The sequence below is a fragment of the Jaculus jaculus genome, chromosome 3 (genome assembly GCF_020740685.1).
Source record: "Jaculus jaculus isolate mJacJac1 chromosome 3, mJacJac1.mat.Y.cur, whole genome shotgun sequence".
Lineage (NCBI taxonomy): Eukaryota > Metazoa > Chordata > Mammalia > Rodentia > Dipodidae > Jaculus > Jaculus jaculus.
The window spans coordinates 169804004-169828003 of record NC_059104.1 but is presented as its reverse complement, the minus strand read 5'-3'; the positions used below and the strand labels follow the sequence as shown (position 1 = coordinate 169828003).

The window sequence follows — 24000 nt, the reverse complement described above, 5'->3', positions numbered from 1 at the left end:
CAAACACAAGGTCACACATGCCCACTAGGTGGCACAAGAGTCTGGAGTTCGAGTATAGTGGCTGAGGCCCTGGCACACCAATTCTCTCTCTCTCTCTCTCTCTCTTACTCTTAAACAAACAAAAGGCCAGGAATAGTGTCATATACTTGCAGTCCCAGTGCTGGGGAGGTGGGGACACGTAGATCCCTGGGACTAACTGGTTAGACCTTCTAGCCTAATGATACAAGTTACAGACCAATAAGAGACTCTGTCTTAAAAAAAAGGTGCATGGGGCTGGAGAGATGGCTTAGCAGTTAAGCGCTTGCCTGTGAAGCCTAAGGACCCCAGTTTGAGGCTCGATCCTCCAGGACCCACGTTAGCCAAATGCAAAAAGGGGCGCACACATCTGGAGTTAATTTGCAGTGGCTGGAAGCCCTGGCACGCCCATTCTCTCTCTCTCTTTCTCTCTGTCTGTTGTTCTCAAAGAAATAAAGAAAAAAATAAAAAAAAAGGTGCACAGTGTTCTTGAAGAACAACCCTTGAAGTTGTACTCTGGCTTCCACATATGCTTGCATATATATGCACGTGCACCCACAAACACACACACACACACACACACATCTGTGTACATGCATTTGTACACACATACCACACCCTGAACAGTGAAATGCCTGAAAAGCATGGAATTCAGATACCAATCAGAGGATGTGGGCTCAAGGTCCAGGAGGGTTTGTTTTATTTTGTGTTTGAAACAGGGTCTCTTTTTATATCCCAGGGGCCTGGAACTCACTATATAGTCCAAGGAATCCTTGAGCTTATAACAACCCTCCTGCTTCAGCCTTTCAGAGGGCTAGGATTACAAGCATACACCGTCATGCTTGGCTCAAGTTCTACTTTAAGCAACATAATTGCATGTAGCACAGCTCACCACATTAGCACGCTAATGAGGAAGTAGTAACACTGAGCTTCTAACATCACCCTCTGGCTCCTCCCTTGCTAGCCACTCCTTGGCATCCTTTGCTGGTTCTTCTTTATCTCAGCCCTATAAATGCAGAATGGCCTCAGAGTCAGTCCTCAGTTCCTCTTCACATCACTCATCCAGGTTCAGGGCTTTAAATGTTATCACTACACTCAGTATTCCCAAACTTGTAGTTCTAGACCACACTTTCCCTAATTGTCAAATGCCTACTTAACTTATCCACATTAGATATGCAATAAGCATCTGATCCCTAACATACCTAAACCACAATCTCAATTTTACCAGATTGTTCTCATGGACAGATACTCAAACATTCATTCTCCCCCTTCCCCTTACACACCATAAGTGTGTATCACGAAGTCTTACTCATTTAGACTCAGAAAACACACTACAGGTATGAGTGATTGGCAATGATCTCCTCCAACACCACCCCATTTTAGACCACCACCATCTGTGCCTGGATTACTCAGGCAGTCTCTGAACTGACCTGTGCCTCTGCCGTATCTCAGGGTCTGTGCTCGCTACACAGCGCAGGCAATGCAGCACTGCTGCTCCTGACGCTGTTTTTGCTTTACTGTGCATTACTTCCTGATCTACTATATACTGTCTCCCCTCACTTGAATGTGCAGAAACTTTGTTCTCTTCACTACTGGACCCTGAGCATCAAGAATGGGCTATGGCTCAGTAAGTCCAAAGGAAGGACAGAGAGAGGGAGAAAGCCTAGATTCAAACCCAGATTCATCTGACTCTCAAACAGCTGTTCTTCTATTAACTTGAGACTGTTCTTATGTCGGCAACAAGACTAAACATAAAAAAAGGGCTTTTTCATTCTGAAAAGGATATAACATGATTTCTGTGTCCTAAGTCTTTTATATAGGTCCTGTACCATTTCTCTTATTACTTTTTATACCATTATTTATCTGACTTCCTTTTGTAAGCAAGCGCTTTTAACCCCGAGTTATCTCCACAGACTCCTGATTTAGCTGTTAAACTAAAATATGTATTACTTTACACTTTGTACCACTATTCTAATTATAAAATAAACCACTTTCTATAATAAATTATAGTTAATAAAGTACAAAAATATTCATCCACATATCAAAGATCACATACTGCAATCTATTTCTTACACTGAAAAACAGAAAACTGGTTTTACCAGAATTTTTCATTATGAAACAAACCAACAAATTCACCCTTACTATATGTGGTGGTTTGATAAATATAAACTTAGGTGTTCTGAATGCTAGGTTCCCAGCTGATGGAGATTTGGGAATTAATGCCTTCTGGGGGGAGTGTATTGTTGGGGGGTGGGCTTATGGGTGTTATAGCCAGTTTCCCCTTGTCAGTGTTTGGCACACTCAGAGGTGATATTCACTCTCTGCTCATGCCATCATTTTTCCTGCCATCATGGAGCACCCCCTTGAGATTGTAAGCCAAAATATCCCCCACCCCACATACACACAAGTTGCTCTTGGCTGGGTGATTTCTACCAACAATGCAAACCTGACTGCAACACTGTAGTAGTTAACCACTTGTGCATCCAGCTTTATGTGGGTTCTGGGGAATTGAACCTGAGTCATTAAGCTTTGTAGGCAAGCACTATAACCACTAAGCTATCTCTCCTGCCTCATTATATTTTTTAAATTAACCTTCAGCTTGGAAATAAAAGCCAGCTGCATGCACCTTCCCTCCCAGTTTCATTTGCTTTGCTGTGAGGCGTTACGTGCTGCGCCTCTGCTTGCGGGGCCCCTTCACAACTGCGCTGGCTGCCGTGCCAGTCTTTACCTTCCACCACTGCTGCCTATGTCTCTGCAAAGTAGGCCTCTGCTCCTCACTCTTGCTTTCCTCCCTCCCAGCAGAACAGGATTTAAATTTCTTTTATGCTATCAAAACCAGGAAGACACCTGGCTCCAAGTTACCTGCCTTTTCTCACCTCTGGCCATTTCTCCTTTTGTCCCTGGTTCCCCGACCCTTAGATAGCACAGCTGTAAGTTTGTTGTGGTTCTTACCACAGCTCACCCAGACTACAGTCAGTCTTCCTGCCCTCCTTTATTTCCTCTGGACTTCAGTTCTTCTTACTTCTTACCCCAAGAACAAGAGTGTGTGAGCACGTACTTATCCAATGCCACACCTACACCTTATTATCTGTTACTTTATAAATTCATCTTATAATTGTGAACACTACATTTTTTAGAGTCATCCCAAGATGTGGTACTGAAGATTATATGTTCAGCCTCAGGGAAGATCTATAGTTTTTGTTAATTTAAGAAAACCTTTTTAAGATAATTGTAGTTTCTTAATAAAAACAAGTAGAGTGCTTACTAGGTTCCTCCACTGGTAACATCATGCATATTTACTGTATCGTAATAAGCAAACTGATACTAATACAGTCTGATAAGACTAAGTTCTGTGCAGTTTTTTTTTCTTTTTTTTTTTTTTGAGGTAGGGTTTCACTCTAGCTCAGGCTGACCTAGAATTCACTATGTAGTCTTAGGGTGGCCTCGAACTCATGGTGATCCTCCTACCTCTGCCTCTCAAGTGCTGGGATTAAAGGCATGCGCCACCACACCTGACTCTCCTCTACAGTTTTTGTAATATGTATAGAGTGAGACCCTACCTTGAAAAAACTTAAAAAGAGAGAGAGCCGGGAGTGGTGGCACATGCCTTTACTCCCAGCACTTGGGACACAGAGGTAGGAGGATCAATATGAGTCTGAGGCCAGCCTGGGACTATACAGTGAATTCCAGGTTAGCCTGGGCTAAAGTGAGACCCTAACCTTAAAAAAAAAAAGAAAGAAATTAGATAACTATTAGCAGGGAAATAAATAACAGAAATATAGTTCATTCATACCATGGCAATAAATTAGCTATTAAAAAGAAAGAACACACTGCCATGAAAGCTTATTTAAAATAGATTTCATGCAAAAAGTGACATAAGTGTGCTGGAGAGATGGCTTAGTGGCTAAGACGTTTGCTGGAAAAGCCAAAGAACCTCAGTTCAATTCCCCAGTACCCATGTAAATCAGATACCTAAGGTGGCACATGCGTCTGGCATTTGTTTGCAGTGGCTGGAGGCCCTGATGTGCCCATTCTCTCTTTCTCTCTCACTCTCTCAAATAAATAAATAATAAATAAATAAAATTTGAAGGAAAAAAGTGAAAAAAAATAAATAAAATAAAATAAAATAAAATAGATTTCAAGCCGGGTAAGGTGGTGCACGCCTTTAACGTCAGCACTTGGGAGGCAGAAGTAAGAGGACTGCTGTGAATTCAAGGCCACCCTGAGACAACAGAGTGAATACTAGGTCAGCCTGAGCTAGAGTAAGGCCATACCTCAAAAACAAATAAATAAATAAAGTAGATTTAATGTGCATGGTACAACATACATTTGTTGGGAGAGAGCAGTTTACTGAAACATGTATACATATTTATATATGTGTGTGTATATATATATATACATATATATACATATATTTATGTATAAATACATACATGCATATATATTGTATACATATACATATATGTATGTAATAATTGTAATTCTATTAAAAAGAACAAAGCTATATATATTCTCGTGAATAAATCACACAGGGAAGAAAAGACCACATGCCTATTTTTTAGCAATTACTCCAGGGAACAGAAATGTGAGTAGAAAAAAATGAGGAAAAGGATGAGGCTGGACTTCTTTTTTAAAAATATTTTTATTAGACAGAGTAAATGGAGAGAAAGAGAGAGAGAGAGAATGGGCACACCAGGACCTCTAGTCTCTGCAAACAAACTCCAGACACATGCGCCACCTTATGCATCTGGTTTACATGGATACTGGAGAAACATACTTAGGTCCGTAGGCTTCACAGGCAAGCACCTTAACCACTAGGCCATCTCTCCATCCCTGGACTTCTTACTTTCTATACATTTTTTGTTGTATTTAGCTAATGAATGAAGAGCATGTATTGCTTGGATAAGGATTTTGTATACTAATACAAATATAAACTAACAAAATTAAACAGGCAATTGAAAATTACTGAAACCAGGGCTAGAGAGATGGCTCAGTGGTTAAGGCACTTGCCTGCAAAGCCTAAGAACTCATGTTCAAATCTCTAGGTCCCATGTAAGACAGATACACAGTGACACAAGTGTGCAATGTCACACATATGCACAAGGGAGCACACATATCTGGAATTAGTTTGCAGCAGCTGAAGGCCCTGGGATGCCCATTCTCTCTCTCTCTGGCTCTCTCAAATAAATAATTTAAAAATAAATAAATAAACTAAAATTATTGAAACCAAACAAGTACTGAATGAATAAACAAACAAAATTCTGCAATTGTTACTCTCACCCTCAATTCTGATCTTTCCATCCCCCCAATGGCCCCATCATCCTCTTGAATTACCTAAATTAAAAAAACCTTAGAGTCATTGTGTAATCCTCCCTCCTCTCCTGCTTTCTTCAGTCAGTCAGTAAATATTTATCAAGTGCCTTCTTTGTGCCTAGAACAATTGTAGACACAAAGGACACCATTTATAGTTTGTCTCAGAACAAATGGGACAAATTCAAAAGACAAAACTGCCAGATCAACTGCAAGTCCTCTAGCTACAGCCCTTAAAAATCTCTGACATCTCCACAAGAAGCAGCTTTTTACTGTAATTTTCATGACTCAAATGAAGAGGTGATAAGAACGAGGAAGGCTACAATTTTATCCTCTGGGAATTCTTCCTCACAACCCTGCAGGCCTTCAGATTAGAAGACACTCATATCACTTCTCCTCTGAAAATCTCTTCAATGCCTGCTATCTCTGAACATACAAACTCCACGGTAGGCTATGCAGAGGCCTCTGTGATGGTGACATACCATCTCCAGACCCACACTCTATATACAAACTCCACGGTAGGCTGTGCAGAGGACTCTGTGATGGTGACACACCGTCTCCAGACCCACACTCTATATACAAACTCCACGGTAGGCTGTGCAGAGGCCTTTGTGATGGTGACACACCATCTCCAGACCCACACTCTATATACAAACTCCACGGTAGGCTGTGCAGAGGCCTTTGTGATGGTGACACACCATCTCCAGACCCACACTCTATATACAAACTCCACGGTAGGCTGTGCAGAGGCCTCTGTGATGGTGACACACCGTCTCCAGACCCACACTCTATATACAAACTCCACGGTAGGCTGTGCAGAGGCCTCTGTGATGGTGACACACCGTCTCCAGACCCACCCTCTACTTGCCAACCTGCGTGCTTTGCAACAGTCACACTGACCTGCTCACTGTTACCTAATACTGGATTATCCTCATGCTCCACACCTTTTAAGATGTTACTTAGAATTCCTTTCCCCAAGCTGTCTGCCTGGCAGTCTTGCACATTCCCAACATTAAGCTCTATGAGCCTAGGTTTCTTCACCAGTCCTTATGCACCTCTACTACTTCCCAATACAACTGTTCATGGTGGCTCTCCTGTAAGCACCTGAAGCACATCACATCTTCTACTCTTTAATCCTAAAGTGTATTTTATTGGTTAATTCACTGGATTGTTTTAATAACTGTAGACATGAATAAAAAAATTTCTAGGACATTTAATAAGTGTTAGTTGAAAGTACTTTTTAGAATTAGTTACATTGAACCTAATATTGTATTATTCCCATGCTGCACACTTTTAAGGTATCTTTAGGTCACTGAGACAAAATTTGAAACTACCTAGCTTCTCTATACCCTGCTTTCACACATACACAACTCTACAACTCTTTCTTTTCTCTCTCCTTTTTTTTTTTTTGGTTTTTGGAGGTAGGGTCTCACTCTGGTCCAGGCTGACCTGGAATTCACTATGTAGTCTCAGGGTGGCCTCGAACTCACGGTGATCCTCCTACCTCTGCCTCCTGAGTGAGATTAAAGGCATATGCCACCACACCTGGCTCCTTCCTTCCTTTGTTTTTCTTTTTCTTTTTTGTTCTTTTGATGTAGGGTCTCACTTTAGCTCAGGCTGACCTGGAATGCACTATGTAGTCTCAGGGTGACCTCAAACTCACAGTGATCCTCCTACCTTTGCCTCCTGAGTCCTGGGATTAAAGGTGTACACTACCATGCCTGGCTTCCTTCCTTCCTTCCTTCCTTCCTTAAAACAGAGTCCCACTTTAGCTCAGGATGACCTAGAACTCACTCTGTAGCTCAGGCTGGCTGACCTTGAATGCATAACAGCCCTCTAAACTCAGTCCCTCAGAAAGCCACCTCACAAGGCTCTCCCCGCCCACCATGTCCAAAATAAGCATTATGCTCTAAAGAAAGTATTTTTTATTAAATTGTATTACTTAGAAACTTTCCATTATTCTCACAAAAAAGATCTTATCTTCCGGGCTGGAGGGATGGCTTAGCAGTTAAGGCTCTTGCCCATAAAGCCAAAGTATCCAGGTTCGATTTCCCAGTACTCACACAAGCCACATACCCAAGGTGGTGCATGCACCTTGAGGTCGTTTGCAGTGGCTAGAGGCCCTGGCGTGCCCATTCTCAGTCCCTGTCTCTCTCTCTGATTCTTTTAAATAAAATAAAAAAAAATTAATCTTATCTTTCAAAATTTGAAATTTATTCCAAAAGCAAAGACTCAATGAGCAGGATAGCACAACATTTTGTTTGATAAATATTTCAATAATGTATTTCATTATCATAGGTTGCTAGGAAAAAATGTGTTTGTCATCTACATTCTTTAAATTCAAAATGTAGGTATTAATTAGATAATATATAAGGTTGGTTTAAGACATTAAAATAGTTACATACATGTGTGTCATGGAATATTATTTAATTAAATTTATTTATTTGGTTTTTCGAGATAGGTCCTTGCTCTAGCCCTAGGCTGACCTGGAATTTACTATGTAGTTTCAGGGTGGCCTTGAACTCATGGCAATCCTCCTACCTCTGCCTCCCAAGTGCTGGGATTAAAGGCATGTACCATCACACTCAGCTAAATTTTTCTGATAGTCATGAAATTCATTCAACAAGCATAGCAGAGGAAAGGCTGGAGAAATGGCTCAGTGGTTAAAGGCACTTGCTAATAAAGTCTGACAGCCTGGTTTAGATTCCCCAGTACCCACATGAAGACAGATGAATAAAGAGGTACATGTATTTGGAATTTGTATGCAGTGGCAGGAGAGGATGATGTGCCCATTCTTTCTGCTTTCTTCTCTCATACACACAAACACACACACACATAACAGAGGAAAAAGCAACTTCTAAAACGTGGAAGGTTACATTATCTAAATGTGACAGGCCTCAGCAAAACCCTATTTCTTTGCGTGCAGGCATGTGTGCGTGCATGTGTGTGCGTGTAGTATGTGTCAGTGTGGTGAGTGTACACAGATGCATGTACCCTGTACACATGCATGCAAAAGCCAGAGAGAGCATCAATGTCCTCCTCTCTATGTCATCTGTGGGCCTCTTTGAAGCCATCTCTTCCTGCCCCTACTGCTGCTGTTTTCAGTCAGAATGGCGGACCAGCAAACTCCAGAGATTCTCTGGTCTCTCTGTTCCCCACAGGACTGGGGCTATAGGTGTGTGTGGCCATGCTCAGTTGTTAAATACATCTTTAAAGAAAATAGGCACACGAAAAAAATTTGTAAGTTACCTGTAATCATTTCGTTCATCAACTTTTATTCCAGGCCAATCTCTCTTCAGGTATTGACTAGCCAACTTCTGGATACCCTGTTAAAAAATAGATTTTTTTCTAAAATAAGTATTGTGCCATAAAGGAAACTATTTTCCTTAAAATATGTTACTTAAAAAAACCATATTATAAATATATTTAAATCAGAAGAACTAATTGATAAATGGCAAAACACTACAACCTTCTCTTATTAACTATTTTTAAGAAAAAGATGAGTATAAGGATGAGAAAATAAAACTTTACTGAAATATTTCACAAACTATTTCACTAGTCATAAAAATCAACTACACCTGGTAAGTCACAGGGAACACAGAACTCTGAGTACACAGCTTGGCAGCTGAGGCTCCACTACTCCTTGGACAAGATATAGACGTATTTCTACCACCCAGCAACCCTCATACACCAGAAGGGGGATGCGCAATCAGTTTGGAAGATATATATATACCCTGGCTTATAACATTAATGGACAAACTTTGGTGCTCTTTCATGAGTAAGTCCTGAAGTAGATTTTAAGGGTCTTTGTTTTGAAATATATATATTAGCACAAGTCACTTCAAAGTAAAAAGCAACAAAAATATTTTACAAAGAAATACTATTACTCATACAGTATGAATACAGACATATATGTATGTAACAGGTTGAGAGCATGAGGATTTAAACAGAGATCATGTTGTTGGGAAGTAAGGTTAAACTATATATTTTTATTTATATAAACACATATGTGGTCACCTAACAAAGCAACGTGGGACAAAGCAATATATATGGGAATATCTGACATTAGGATACTTATTTCTGTACTTCTAAGTAAAAAAAAAAAAAAAAAAAAAAAAAAAAAAAAAAAAAAAAACATGCTGTGACTACTAGGGAGACTCCAAACTTACTAAGGTGCCACGAATGACTACTGAATGTTCAGTAGTAAATGAGTCATATTTATCAGCCGCTCCAAGGCTCAGGGAACACTGCCGAAGAAGAGGCAGAAAGAATGTAGGAGCCAGAAGATGGAGAGGAGTGCTTTGGAATGCTGTCTCACACATGCAGAATGGCAGGTGCATTCATGATGTCCCAGTGACTGTCATTACCTGTGTAAGGCCTGCACCATACTGGACCCATCAACACTCATCATGGATGGTGGAGGAGGGAAAAATCAACATCCAAGAGGGACTAGTTAGAAAGAAGAGGTTCACTAGAAGAGGGATGTGAGAGGGGGAAAGAAGAGGTCACCAGAGGGGAGAACAAGAGAGAAGATAATGGGAGGGAATTATGACCAAAATGCATTATATTCATGTATAAAAACTTTTAATTTAAAAAGCCAGGCGTGATGGGGCACACCTTTAATCCCAGCACTTGGGAGGTAGTCGCTGTGTTTGAGGCTACCCTGAGACTACAGAGTGAATTCCAGGTCAGTCAGGACTACAGCGAGACCATATCTCAAAAAATAATAATAAAAATAAAAGAGAGTATCATGCTGAAATGAGTAATACAGTAATTAATACACTGCCTGCTTTCTTATTATTTTTAAGCTTTTTCACTGACAGCTTCTGTAAATATAAACAATATACCATGATCATAATCCCCTCTCACAAACCTTCCCTCTCCCCCTCTAATGAACCCCTTCTTTCCAACTAGTCCCTCTTCCTATTTGATGTCATCATTTATTTTCCTCCTGTTATGCAGGTCATGTGTAGATAGTGTCAGTCACTGTGAGATCATGAGTATCACGGCCACTTTATCTGGAAGATTGCATTGTAAGCGCTGTTCCCTTTCTTTTGGCTCTTACATTCTTTCTACCAATTCTTCCCCAATAGTCCCTGAGACTTGGAGAGTGTGATAGCGATGGCTCACTCAACTGTCACTTCTCAGCACTATTGTGAGTTTTGAGTCTCTCAGTGGTCACCACCATCTGAAAAGTGGTTTTCCTAACTAAAAGTGGGAGTAGCATTAACATGTGGGCATAACCCTAAGTATCTAGAGGATAGTTCAGTGGCCATAATATGGCCATTTGAACCAGACAACAATAGCAGTTTCCCTCCTAGAACTTAAGACCTCCACAGTCATAGGCTTTTGATTTGGTTTTCCGTATCAGGCAGGAATTCCCTCCCATGGAGTGAGCCTTGAGTCCAATCAAAGAACAGCTGGTTTACCCCATGATATGCCACCACTGGACCAGCCATAAAGCTTGCAGGGTCCACTGCTGGTTAAGACTCTTGATGACTTTTCTCCCCTAACAGGCTACATAGCTCTTTCTAGCTTTCTGACTTCTAGTCAACAGGGAGGAGCCTTCTAGCTCAGCTCCAGCTTGATTTCTCAGTGACCTGCAGCCCAAGCATGTGTCTTGAGCAATAGGATCTTATCTAGTTCTGGTGAGCAACCAAGAGCCTATATTGTTTTGGGGCCATCAGGAGCCTCCCTGGCCAACAAATTATTGGAAGATGATGTAACGTTTAGGAGTAACCAAGACCATGGAGACCACTCTGAGGCAAAGATGGAAGCTTTATGGGGGGTGGGGGGTGAACACACCTGCCAGGACTGACTCTCAAGAACAGAATACAGTCAAGTTTTGAGGTTACAGATAGTGGGCTACATAGAGATCCTCAGCTGGGGGAAGGTGAGGAAGGGAAAAGAACTCCTTTGTTCTTTACATTTCAAATAGCTAGGATGTGAGATCATAACAATGACCAGGTGACCTCAGAGATAAGGGTGCAGGAAACCTAGACCTGGGGCATTGTTAGGCAAGGAAGGGATAAGGGCTGGGTGGTTTCTTGAGGAATGTGGGTGACCCACTCCTTATGTCTCTCTCTCTCCCTCCTGCTGTACTGTACCCCTAGCACTGCAATTCTTCTACTAACAATCTATGGCTCCTGGGAACAACATTATCAACCTCCACAAATACTTCTGCCTAAATCAAACTACCTAATTCTAATCAAAAAGTGGCTAAGAGCCAGGCACGCCTTTAATCCCAGCACTTGGGAGGCAGAGGTAGGATGATCGCTGTGAGTTTGAGGCCACCCTGAGACTCCATAATGAATTCCAGGTCAGCCTGTGCTAGAGTGAGACCCTACCTCGAAAAGACAAAAAACAAAACAAAACAAAAAAACAAAAAAAGTGTCTCAGGCAAAATAAATGCTTTATTCTATACATGGTACTTTCCTAATATGATTTGCTGCCAAATCAATTTAGCTTATTTTTAGTTGTTGAATGCCTCTGCTAAAATATCATTCTTGTCAGACATGGTGGCACATTTAATTCCAGCATTCTGGAAAAGAAAGTAGGAGGATCTCAGTGAGCTCAAGACCAGACTGGGCTAGAACAAGACCTTACCTCAAAAAAAAAAAAAAAAAAAAAAAGAAAAGAAAAGAAAAGAAAAAAATAGATGCTTTTGGTCTAAAGTGTAACAAAAACTAAAATACCTTCGTATCTAAAGTTCCTCCTGGCCGGGCGTGGTGGCGCACGCCTTTAATCCCAGCACTCGGGAGGCAGAGGTAGGAGGATCTCCGAGAGTTCAAGGCCACCCTGAGACTCCATAGTGAATTCCAGGTCAGCCTGAGCCAGAGTGAGACCTTACCTCGAAAAACCAAAAATAAAAAAATTATAAAGTTCCTCCTGAACTTGGCAATAATTTGGCTTCACTACTTCCGGGTGCTGCATATTCTGAGAATTCATATACAAATATAAACCACAACACTTCCCACTCAACATTTTTTGTATTTTGGGAACTCAATTGCTAAGTCTACTCTGAATATGAAAAGTATTTTCCTGAGCTGAAAAAATGGCTTAACAGTTAAGGCTCTTGACTGCAAAACCTAAGGACCCAGGTTCGATTCTCCATGTCCCACATAAGCCAGATGCACAAGATGGCGCATGTATCTGAAGTTTGTTTGTAGTGGCTAGAGGCCCTGGTGCACGCATTCTCTTTCACACACACACACTCTCTCTGTCTCAAATAAAAATTTTAAAAGGTGTTTATTGTAAGAAAGTGCTTTCTTACTTCTATGCCTTGCTTACGCTGCTCCCATCACATAAACTTACCTTGCTAGTAACCATTCCTACTAGTTGCAGAATTCTCACCTCCTCTCAGACTTCATATATCCTAACACGTAACACCCAGAAGTGCATACAACTGTGAAAAGCTTCAATGCACAGGTATTTACTTACGTCCTACTATAATAATTTATCATTGTTTCTGTGTCTGTTGTCTGAAATTCAATATAGAGCTATCCTTCTTGTATTATTTGGCTATCGCAAGGCAGAATAAATATTTGATTGTCCTGTTCTTATCCATAGTAAACTTGTACTTTAAAATAACAGATATGGGGCTGAGGAGATAACTCAGGAGTTAAAGGTAATTGCTTGCCAAGCATGTCATGGTTTGATTCTCCAGTGCCCACATAAAAGCAAAGTGCCATGTGCAGTGGCAAAAGACCCTGAAGTGCATGTGTGCATACACACACACACACACACACACAATTAAGATGAATAATAAATGTGTTCTAATTAATTGTAGTCACATCTTTGATCTATAAGAGGCTCGATAAGTTGGCCTCCTTATCATGACCCCACCAAATTTTGATTGTGTCTTTGTTTTCATTTCTAGTTCCTGTCCCAGACCTGCCACAAGATAGTTAACCATGGACTCTTGATTCCTTCTAGAAAGAAACTGTGGTGGTTTGATTCAGGTCTTCCATAAACTTAGGTGTTGTGAATGCTAGCTCCCCAGCTGATGGATATTTGGGAATTAATGCCTCCTGGAGGGAATGTATTGTTGGGGGCAGGCTTATGGGCTTTATAGCCAGTTTCCCCATGCCAATGTTTAGCACACCTTCCTGTTGCTGTGGTCCACCTTATGTTGGCCAGGGGGTGATGTCCACCCTCTGCTCATGCCATCATTTTCCCTTGCCATCGTGGAGCTTCCCCTCGAGCCTTTAAGCCAAAATAAATCTCTTTTTCCCAGAAGCTGCTCTTTGTTGGGTGATTTCTACCAGCAATGCGAACCGGACTGCAACAGAAACCCTATTGAGAATGCATAAGCTAGGAATGTTCTCATCCTTTGCAAAGGTTATTGCAACTTTCTCTAAAAGGCCTAACAACCATACACAAAGTAGCTCACCTCTATCCAGTTAACTCTCAGAAAATCCTACTTACCCAAAATCATGTAACATTATTGTGTGGTTTAAATGCTGCCTGTATACTTTTTGTTTGCATGTGCGTATATGTACGTACACATGCATGTGTCATGAGCACACGTACGATGGTACACATGTACAGGTCAGAGGATAACCTCAAGGCATCTGCTTTTCACTTACTTTCAGACAGTATCTCTTGCTGCAACAGGAATGCCTAACTAGCTGGCCCATGAGCTTTGGATTCTCCTGGCTCCATCTCCCATCACAGGCACACTAGGATCACAGACACATGTGCCACTTGACATCTGACTTTACACAGGGGCTGGGGGATCAAATCTGATGATGTATAATGTCAATATTTTGTGGGTTTACCATTCTAAGTTAGGAATGTTTGATCAAAACTATGATTCCTAAGCTTTGTATATTCAAAGAAAAATGTGGTACCAGATTAGTGAGATTATGGCTACTGGTTTTAATTATAAATAGGTTCTGCAGTAAGATTAGCCTCATTTTGATCATCCTAGTAACTGAAAGATAACATGCATGTGAGTACTCCAAAGCAATAAAATCTGAAGTACATTTCATACCTAGAAGGCACTATATATCAATTTTTGTGAAAGCTGAACTAAGTCAAGGTCCCTGAATTTAAATAACTCATTATCCTTATTAGTAAGGAATGAAAGGAATGAAACATAAAACATGATATAAATACCTAAATTAAGGAAAAGATCATGTGACATTTTTATAACAAGTTACATGTAAATGATGTGATAGTGACTTTCAGCTTAATCACAAAGAATATGGGCTAAGACATGAGCCCATGTAGGACACATTCATTTCTGTTAACTACATTAAGACCTACCTGTTAAAACCACAAAAAAAGGGACACTTTGAAAGATTAAAAATTTACTTAAGCTGGGTGTGGTGTTATACACCTTTAATCCCAGCACTCAGGAGGCAAAGGTAGGATTGCTGTGAGTTTAATGCCAACCTGGGACTACAGAGTGAGTGCCAAGTCAGCCTGGGCTAGAGTAAGATCCTACCTCTAAAAGTTTTTTTTTTAATTACTGAAGGTCATATAGTTCATAACCAGTTAACTTTGGATCAGGTATAGTAACATATAGTGGTAATCCCAGTGCTTGAGAAACAGAGGCAACAGAGGTAACAGAGGTTTGAAGAGAGTTTGCTTTACACAGAGTATTTCAGGCCAGTCAGAGCTACATAATAAGACCCTGTCTCAAAACAAAACAAAAAAACAAATCAAAGATAATAATTGCTAGTTTAGTTTGGGCTAGAAATTGAAGTTATTAAGTCTTTTTTTTAAAAAGCATCTTTTTAAAGTGGACTTTATCTAATTCTAAAAAAAACCATGAGATTACATTAACTTTTTGTGCATTATAAATTACAGTCACAATTTCTAAAACCCTAAGTCACAAAGCTGAACTGTATTAAACTGAATGAACCTTTCAGAGAGGAGATGAAGGACTCATGAAATAGACAAACAGTGAGGTGTCTAGATGAAAGACTTTATTCAAGTTAGTTCACAGAGGAGGAGCCATGACTTCTATGAGCTCTATGCAGCTGCTCAAGATCTAATCTGCACAGATGCTAGAAATACTCCATGGTCATTATCAGAAAGGTGCTAAATAACATTGTATGCCTCTGAAGGTATGCTGTATACTTAAGAAAACTGGTCTGCCTTTTAAATTATGATTAAAGCTATAACTGATAAATGGTTTACTTCAAAGAAAATTATCCACACTAATTACTTTGCTGAGGGAAATAAACATGACTGTCAGTTTTTGAAAGTTTTTTTTTTTCAATCAACTCCCCTGGCGAGTAGCATTACTCACTAAAACTGGTTCACTAGGCATACATTCGTTTATACTGACTTGAACATCACAGACACATAAAGTTCTTCTGACTTGTAGACTTCATGATGTAGTGCTATCAAGATAGCCTTTGGAACATCCAATAACATCCCATTCCAACTTTTTAAACACTGTCAGTGTCTAATATAAGAAGTGCTTTGTTTTATCTCTCAATGACACTTGCTGTATTGCTCTAACAAGTGAAGAAACACAAAGAAAGCCATTGTTGAGTACACACTGGGAAGTGGACCGATAGTTTAACCTCTGGCTCAGTCACCACAGCAAGCTGAGCAGTAGCGTACTCCAGATCCTCACACATCACTCTGAGTCATTTTCTCTTAGCATATAGTGAAACCAAGATGTACAGGGACTTGCCATCAAATGGCTTTTAAAAAACACTAAAAAACTACATCCTTTATATATTATGGTTTTGTCATGAAATTCTCACTGTTATATCAATGATTTTGTTTGTTTTTATTTATTTGAGAGCAACAGACACAGAGAAAAAGGTAGAAAGAGAATGGGCACATCAAGGCCTTCAGTCACTGCAAATGAACTCCAGATGCATGTACCATCTTGTGCGTCTGGCTTACATGGGTACTGGGGAATTGAGCCTCAAACTGAGGTCCTTAGGCTTCACAGGCAAGCACTTAACCACTAAACCATCTCTCCAGCCCTCAATGATGTTTTTAAAATAAATATGTTCATTGCATAAGATGGACAGATACTTCTTAAACTGACAGTAACAGAGAACTTCACTCCCTCTATCCATATGGGAAGTTTACATGTATTTTTTTGTTGTTTTGCTTTATATATAACTATGTTGGGAAAACACTAAACAGTGTGCTATTTTAAATAACATAATAAAATGCCTTTATTTGCTTTTGTGCTTATTTCATGATGAAATAAATATTAATATCATGATATATGGATTAAACACTAAAAGCACACTTTAGCTTTCCTATTTATTAGAAACAAAGGTTAATTTTATTTAAGTTAATTAACAAAAAATAAAATCTACTTAAGGTACTTGATTACAAAGCCTGGGTTCTATTCCTCAGTACCCACAAAAAGCCAGATGCACAATGTGGTGCATGTGTCTGGAGTTTGTTTGCAGAAGCAGGAGGCCCTGGTGCTCTCGTTCTCTCTCCCTCTCTTTCTCTATGTGCTTGCAAACAATTTTTTTTTTTAATTCTTTTCTCTGGGGCCAGGCATGGAGGCGCACGCCTTTAATCCCAGCACTTGGGAGGCAAAGGTAGGAGGATCGCCATGAGTTTGAAGCTACCCTAAGACTACAAAGTGAATTCCAGGTCAGTCTGAGCTAGAGTGAGATCCTACCTTGGAAACCAACCCCCTAAAAATTTTTTTTTTCTCTGAGGAAGACACTGTAGAGAGAATAAAAGAACTGGTAAACTATGAAGCAGTATTCACAAATTACATTATCTGACAAAGGACATGAACCTAAAAATATGTGAGGAACTCTTAAAACTCAACAGTAAAAAAGAACCAACCCATTTTATAATTGGCCAAAAATCTGAACACATATGTCACTGAGGAAGAAGACAAGGTTGTCAAGTAAACATATGAGGAGATGCTTAACATGACTCATTATAGAAATGCACATTAAAATAATGAGATGCTACTCAACTTATTATACCTATTACAATTGCTAAAATGAGGGCAAGAGAGATGGCTCAGTGGTTAAAGTGCTTGTTTACAAAGTCTAATGGCCTGGGTTCAATTCTCTAGTACCCATATAAAGCCAGATGCACAAAGTAGTGTATGCATCCACAATTTGTTTGCAACAGCAAGAGGCCCTAAGTGCACCTGACAGACACACCCACTTTCTCTATTCTCCTTTTCTCTCTCTCCTGCTCTCTAAAATAAAGAAAAATATTGGAAAATTTAAAATTAACCAGGAAGTAGGGACACCCCAGGAGAGAATGTAGCTAGAAAGAAAATAATGTTTAAGTGTATTACTAATACAGTCATAGCCGCACAGTTGAGTATCGAGTATTAGGAAAATAATTCTGGGGCTGGAGAGATGGCTTAGCGGTTAAGGCATTTGCCTGAAAAGCCAAAGGACCCAGATACGATTCCCCAGATCCACGTTATCCAGCTGCACAAGGTGGCACACACTTCTGGAGTTTGTTTGCAGCGGATGGAGGCCCTGGCGTGCCCATTTACTCTCTCCTTTGCCTCTTTCTCTGTATGTTGCTCTCAAATATATAAAAATAAAAATAAATTTATAAAAAAGAAAGAAAATAATTCTGTAACTCTGTTAAACAATACTTGTAGTACTTTCATAAACTGGCCCAAAAAACCTTGGGAAATAACTTTATGACTGGAAATTATACTACTAAATATTAAAAAAATTGTATAAACATTGTATGCTACTTGATAAAGTTGTTTCTCAGTGGGAATGGTTTAACAATTCTGAAATGTGGTACCTATATACTGGGCTCAAGTAAGTCAATACAGGCTGGGGATATACTTTTAGTGAAAGTATCAGGACCTGAGTTTGGATCCCAAGCATTCATGTAAAAGCCATGTACCTATACTCCCAGCACAGGGGAAGCAGAGACCAGAGGATCCCTGGGACTTTGCTGGTTTCAATCATGAGTTCCAGGCTTAGTCAAAAACCCCTGACTGGGGCTGGAGGGATGGCCTAGCGGTTAAGGCATTTGCTTGCAAAGCCAAAGGACCCAGGTTCGATTCCCCAGGACCCATGTTAGCCAGATGCACAAGGGGTGCATGCGTCTGGAGTTCATTTGCAATGGCTGATAAAAATATTTTTTTAAAAACCCAGCTGGGTGTGGCAGCACACGCCTTTAATCCCAGCACTCGGGAGGCAGAGGTAGGAGGATTGCCGTGAGTTTGAGGCCACCCTGAAACTACATAATGAAATAGTGAATTCCAGGTCAGCCTCGGCTAGAGTGAGGCCCTACCTCAAAAAACAAATCAAACAAACAAACAAACAAAAACCTTAAAAATTCTAAATTCTAATCCTAAAAGTTCTAGCATGGAGTAGTGTACATGGTTAAAGTTCTATTTTCAAGAGGGAAGAGTAACTAATACATATACTTTTCTAATTTTTTTATTTTTTGAGGTAGTCTTGCTCTAAGCTCAGGCTGACCTGGAATTCACTTTGTAGTCTAAGGGTGGCCTGGAACTCATGGGAATTCTCCTACCTCTGCCTACCCAGTTCTATTATTTATTTTATTTTGGTTTTATGAGGTAGGGTCTCACTCTAGCCCAGGCTGACCTGGAATTCACTCTGTAATCTCAAAGATGGCCTCCAACTCATGGCGATCCTCCTATCTCTGCCTCCCTAGTGCTGGGATTAAAGGTGTGCGCCACCATGCCCAGCCTAATACATATGTTGAAGTCTCCCTGACATAAAGGCTTTTAAAAAGCAGGGCAAAAACTATTTAGTTTCTGTTGCCTTTAAGCAACAAAAACCTGCTATACTTATCAGCATGACTGAACTGCCCAGCAGATCTCAGAAACAGCTTGTAGAAGCAGCCCCTTCTCAAAAGCAGAAATTGGAATGTACTGAATCAGCAAGTAAATACTAATCTCATGGGCTTGACAGTTACCTGGGAATAGAGGCAGGAAATCAGGAGAAATAATCAAAATGTGACTGATTGGTCAAAGCAAATGAGAGCCATGCTTCCTCCATTCCTTAGTTAAACGGAACACACATATAGTCATTAGAGATAATACGTGAGAGCTATGTGTATAAGACAGTTCATTAACTTTTTTTAAAAAAAGATTTTATTTATTTATTTATTTGTTTATTTGATAGAGAAAGGGGGAGAGAGAATGGGCACACCAGGGCCTCCAGCCACTGCAAATGAACTCCAAAAGCATGTGCTCCCTTGTGCATCTGGATAACGTGGGTCCTGGGGAATCAAACCTGGGTCCTTTGGCTTTGCAGGCAAATGCCTTAACTGCTAAGCCATCCCTCCAGCCCAAATTCTTAACTCTTGTAACAAACATCTAATGCAACATTTTTTAAAAGGTAATTTGTACCCAGTTACTTAAGCCACCATCTCAGATTAAGGTCACTTTTTATAGTTTAAAATATCATACCTAGGTTGGAGAGATTGCTCAGTAGTTAAGGCGCTTGTCTGCAAAGCCTAAGAACCCAGGTTTGATTCCCCAATACCCACAAAAGGCAGATGCACCTGGAGTTTGTTCACAGTGGCTGGAGGCCCTGGTGTATGCATTCTGTCTCTCTTCTATCTCTTGCAAATAAATAAAAATATTTCAAAAAATAAAAGACAAATTAGAAATAAATTGTATAACTTTTCATCCCCCAAAAAGGTAACAGCTCAAATCCCTACCACTTGAAGGTGGGCTGCTCTTAGTGACCTGTTTCCAAAAAGTAAAATATACCCAGAGTGGGGAAAGGTGGTACATGCATATGAAGTTCATTTGCAATAACTAGAGGTCCTAGTGTTCCCACACTCTATCTGCCACTCTCTCTCCCCCATTCAATTAAACAAATAAAATTAAAAAATAAAATATATCAGTTCATTGGGATATAATCACACATAATATCTCTACTTACTATACATTTTGACTGATGGGTGGCAATATAGTCTTTAAAGAACAGGAGTATAAAACTTGACATAGTTCAGGTTTTGCTCAATAAATAATACTTTGCTTTGTTTTATATTTTGGGGGGTAGGGTCTCACTTTAGCCAAGGCTGACCTGGAACTTACTTTGTAGTCCCAGGCTGGCCTCAAATTTACAGTGATCCTTCTACCTTCCCCTTCCAAGTGCTGGGTTTAAGGTGTGTGCCACCATGCCCAGCAATAAATCTTGAACTCAATCATTCCCCCTCTGGTGAACAATAATACAGATTTTTTTTAATCAATAAACTTTTTAGAGCAACAAGTTCCTGTCTGGTGACTCCTATCAGTTTCTTCAATTATTAAAGTGTTTCATTAGAATTACATAGTTCTTATAATTAACAAAATATGGGCACATTATTAACTAGTGATCATAGCCTCCATTAATGTGTACTATTTGTGATGTGTGATTATGAGTTCTCACACATGAAAAGAGTAATGTATCCATCGCACTGTTGCAATACTTTCACTGCACTAAGGTTTCGGATGCTCCACATATTCATCTTCCCTTCTCTACCTCATCACCTGTGATCTTTCAACTGTATAGTTTGCCTTTTCTAGCATATATGTGAAATCACACAGTATATCATCTTTTCTATGGGAAACTTTCACTTCATGTAAGTCTCTTCCAAGTTTTCTAGTGGTCTGACAGCTCAGTTCTCTTTAAAAATTAAATAATTTTGGGGAGGGGCTATGATGGAGAATGGAATTTCAAAGGGGAAAGTGGCGCTTGTTGGTGCATGCCTTTAATCTCAGCACTTGGGAGGTGGAGGTCACAGAGCCACCATGTGTTTGCAGCAATCCTGAGATTACAGATAATAAAAGCCAAATGAGCGTCTTCTGCATTATTGCTCCCAAACTTCTAGGAGACTGAAGGACGTCTCATTCCATCGCTATCATTTCCCTTGACCTAGTCAGTCGTATGGGTATTTCAAGTGGAAAAATGGCTCAAAATTTAATGGGAACTATGATAGGTCTATCAGAAAGTACTTTGACTTGGTCTATGGGCATCCAGATAATTGGGAATTGAACGACGGTGGGTGCTCACGTTCAGGAGTGGAGATGAGGGAGAATGAAGAACTTGGAGACAAGAAGGTAGGCTGGGGAGCTGTGACTCCTGTACAATCAAGTCTAGTTGGAAAGGCTGGGCCATGTTTACTCTGACAAACTACAGCAATGAACTCAGAACACTGTGCCTATCGGTAAGTAGAAAGAGACTTTTGTGAGCCTGTATCTGAAGGCCTCAGCCACTGTTCTTAGAGCTCCAGAAACAAGGGCGCTGGGAAACAGAGTGGAGAAGTTAGGCTAATATCACCAAGATTCCAAGAAGCACATCCCAGTGCTGTTTGACTGATGTCTAGGCTGTGGGCTGGGGTGAATAGCATGGTTCTAGAACCATCTCTGCAGTGCAGGTGAGTGATAGAGATTGTGATGATGTATATAAGACATTTATCATTTTTTCTGGCCTATGCCAAGCATTCAATAAGATGTCATTTTGGGCTGAAGAGATGCCTTAACAGCTAAGATGCTGGCCTGTGTTAATAAAATTTGAGAAAAAAACACAAAAAAATAAAAAAATTAAATAACTTACTGTCTGACTTATAACTATTTACTTACTCATTCACCTATTCAAGGACATCTTAGTTGTTTTATTTTGGGAAAAGTATGAATAAAATGGCTACACACATTCATGTGCCAGATTTTTGTGTGAACATGTTTTCAACATATTTAGGTTAAATGTAAAGGACTATAACCACTTGATCATATAATAAGACTGTGTTTTGCTTTTAAAAAGGGACAGGGCTATTTTGCATTCCTACTAGCATTAAGAGTTTCTACTTCTCAGCCAGGTGTGGTGGCACACACCTCTAATCCTAGCACTTGGGAGGCAGAGATAGGAGGATCGCCATGAGTTTGAGGCAAACCTGAGACTACATTGTGAATTCCAGGTCAGCCTGAGCTAGAGTGAGACCCTACCTTGAAAAAGCAAAAAAAAAAGGAGTTCCTACTTCTCCATATGCTAGCTAGCTAAAATTAGAATTTGATACAGTCACTGTTTTGGAAAGTAGTCATTCAAACAGGTATGTAATACTTTTTCATTGGTAATTCCTGATATGATGTTGAGAATCTGTAATACACTCACTTGCCATCTGTTGCAGTCAGGTTCTCATTGCTGGCAGAAATCACCCAACCAACAGCAACTTATGGGGAAAAGGTTTATTTTGGCTTACAGACTCGAGAGGAAGCTCCATGATGGCATAGGAAAATGGTGGCACAAGCAGAGAGTGGACATCACCTCCTGGCCAACATCAGGTGGGCAATAGCAGCAGGAGAATGTGACAAACACTGGCATGGGAAAACAGGCTGTAATACCCATAAGCCTGCCCCCAACAATACAATGTCTACAGGAGCCATCTCTCCAGCCCAGTATATATCTTTAATACTTAGTTCTCATTAACAAACAGAAAGGAATATTTAGGGATCAGATTACTGGAAAAAGGAAAACAGGTTTATATAGAATAAGGAAACTTCCTACAGCGCAGAACACTTCAGGGTTAATTGCTTTAAAGAAATATTAAGCCAAGCATGGTAGTACACGTCTTTAATCCCAGAACTCAGGAGGCTGAAGTAGGAGGGTCACAGTGAGTTCTAGGCCGGGCTGGAGCTACAGAGTGAGTTCCAGGTCAGCATGGGCTCGAGTGAGACCCTAACTCAAGGAAAAAAAATTCTTACACATACTTTAAAACCAGAAGCTAAACACCCTCCAGTAACATATCTAATTTGACATAGGTGGCTAGAGTGAGCCTCTGCCTTGAACCCCCCACCTGGAACAAAGAAAATTTTATTTGTTATTTATCCATTGCAAATATAATTAGGAATTTAAGAGACAATTTTATTAGCAAATATATTACCTCTTTTAGACTCAAGTTTTCTTTCTAAAGTTTGTTTTTTTATAAATATTTTATTTTGGGCTGGAGAAGTGGCTTAACGGTTAAACGCTTGCCTGTGAAGCCTAAGGACCCCGGTTCAAGGCTCGATTCCCCAGGACCCACGTCAGCCAGATGCACAAGGGGGCACACACGTCTGGAGTTCGTTTGCAGTGGCTGGATTCCCTGGCGCGCCCATTCTCGCTCTATCTATCTGCCTCTTTCTCTCTCTGTCACTCTCAAATAAATAAATTAAAAAATGAACAAAATTAAAAAAAAATATTTTATTTATTTATTTGCAAGCAGAGCAAAACAGAGAGAGGAAAGAGAAGAGAGAGAGAATAGGCTCACCAGGGCCTCCAGCTGCTGGAAACACACTCCAGGTGCATGTGCTACCCTGTGCATCTGGCTTTATTTGGGTACTGAGAAATCAAGCCTGGGTTATTAGGCTTTGCAGGCAAACATATTAACTGCTGAGCCATCTCTCTGGCACCCTTCTAAAGTTTTAATGACATTTACTAACTTATTAAAGCTGAATTTTTTAAAGCTTTTAAAAAAGTGCTTTTTTAGGGCTGGAGAGATGACTTAGTGGTTAAGGCATTTGTCTGCGAAGCCAAAGGACCCAGGTTCAATTCTCCAGGACCCACGTGCACCACAAGCACAAAGGGGTGCATACAGCTGGAGTTTGTTTGCAGTGGCTGGAGGTCCTGGCACACCCATTCCCTCTCTCTCTCTACCTGCCTATTTATGTATCTCTCTCTCTCTCTCAAATAAATAAATAAAAATAAAATATTTCTTTAAAAAGAACTTTTTTTAAAAAAGGCAGGC

General features: G+C 40.2%; 1 protein-coding gene across 5 annotated transcripts in view; it reads right to left on the bottom strand.

Annotated features, from left to right (window-relative positions):
- Fchsd2 (FCH and double SH3 domains 2) overlaps nt 1-24000 on the bottom strand; it is a 229597-nt gene that overhangs the window by 127769 nt on the left and 77828 nt on the right. For 4 of the 5 annotated variants that reach the window (XM_045145406.1, XM_045145409.1, XM_045145407.1 and 1 more), the window contains one exon: nt 8575-8651. The exons of the other annotated variant lie outside the window; for it this stretch is intronic. In XM_045145406.1, coding sequence (XP_045001341.1) covers nt 8575-8651 — 77 coding nt within the window. The remainder of the gene's footprint in view (nt 1-8574; nt 8652-24000) is intronic. 5 annotated transcript variants of the gene reach the window in all.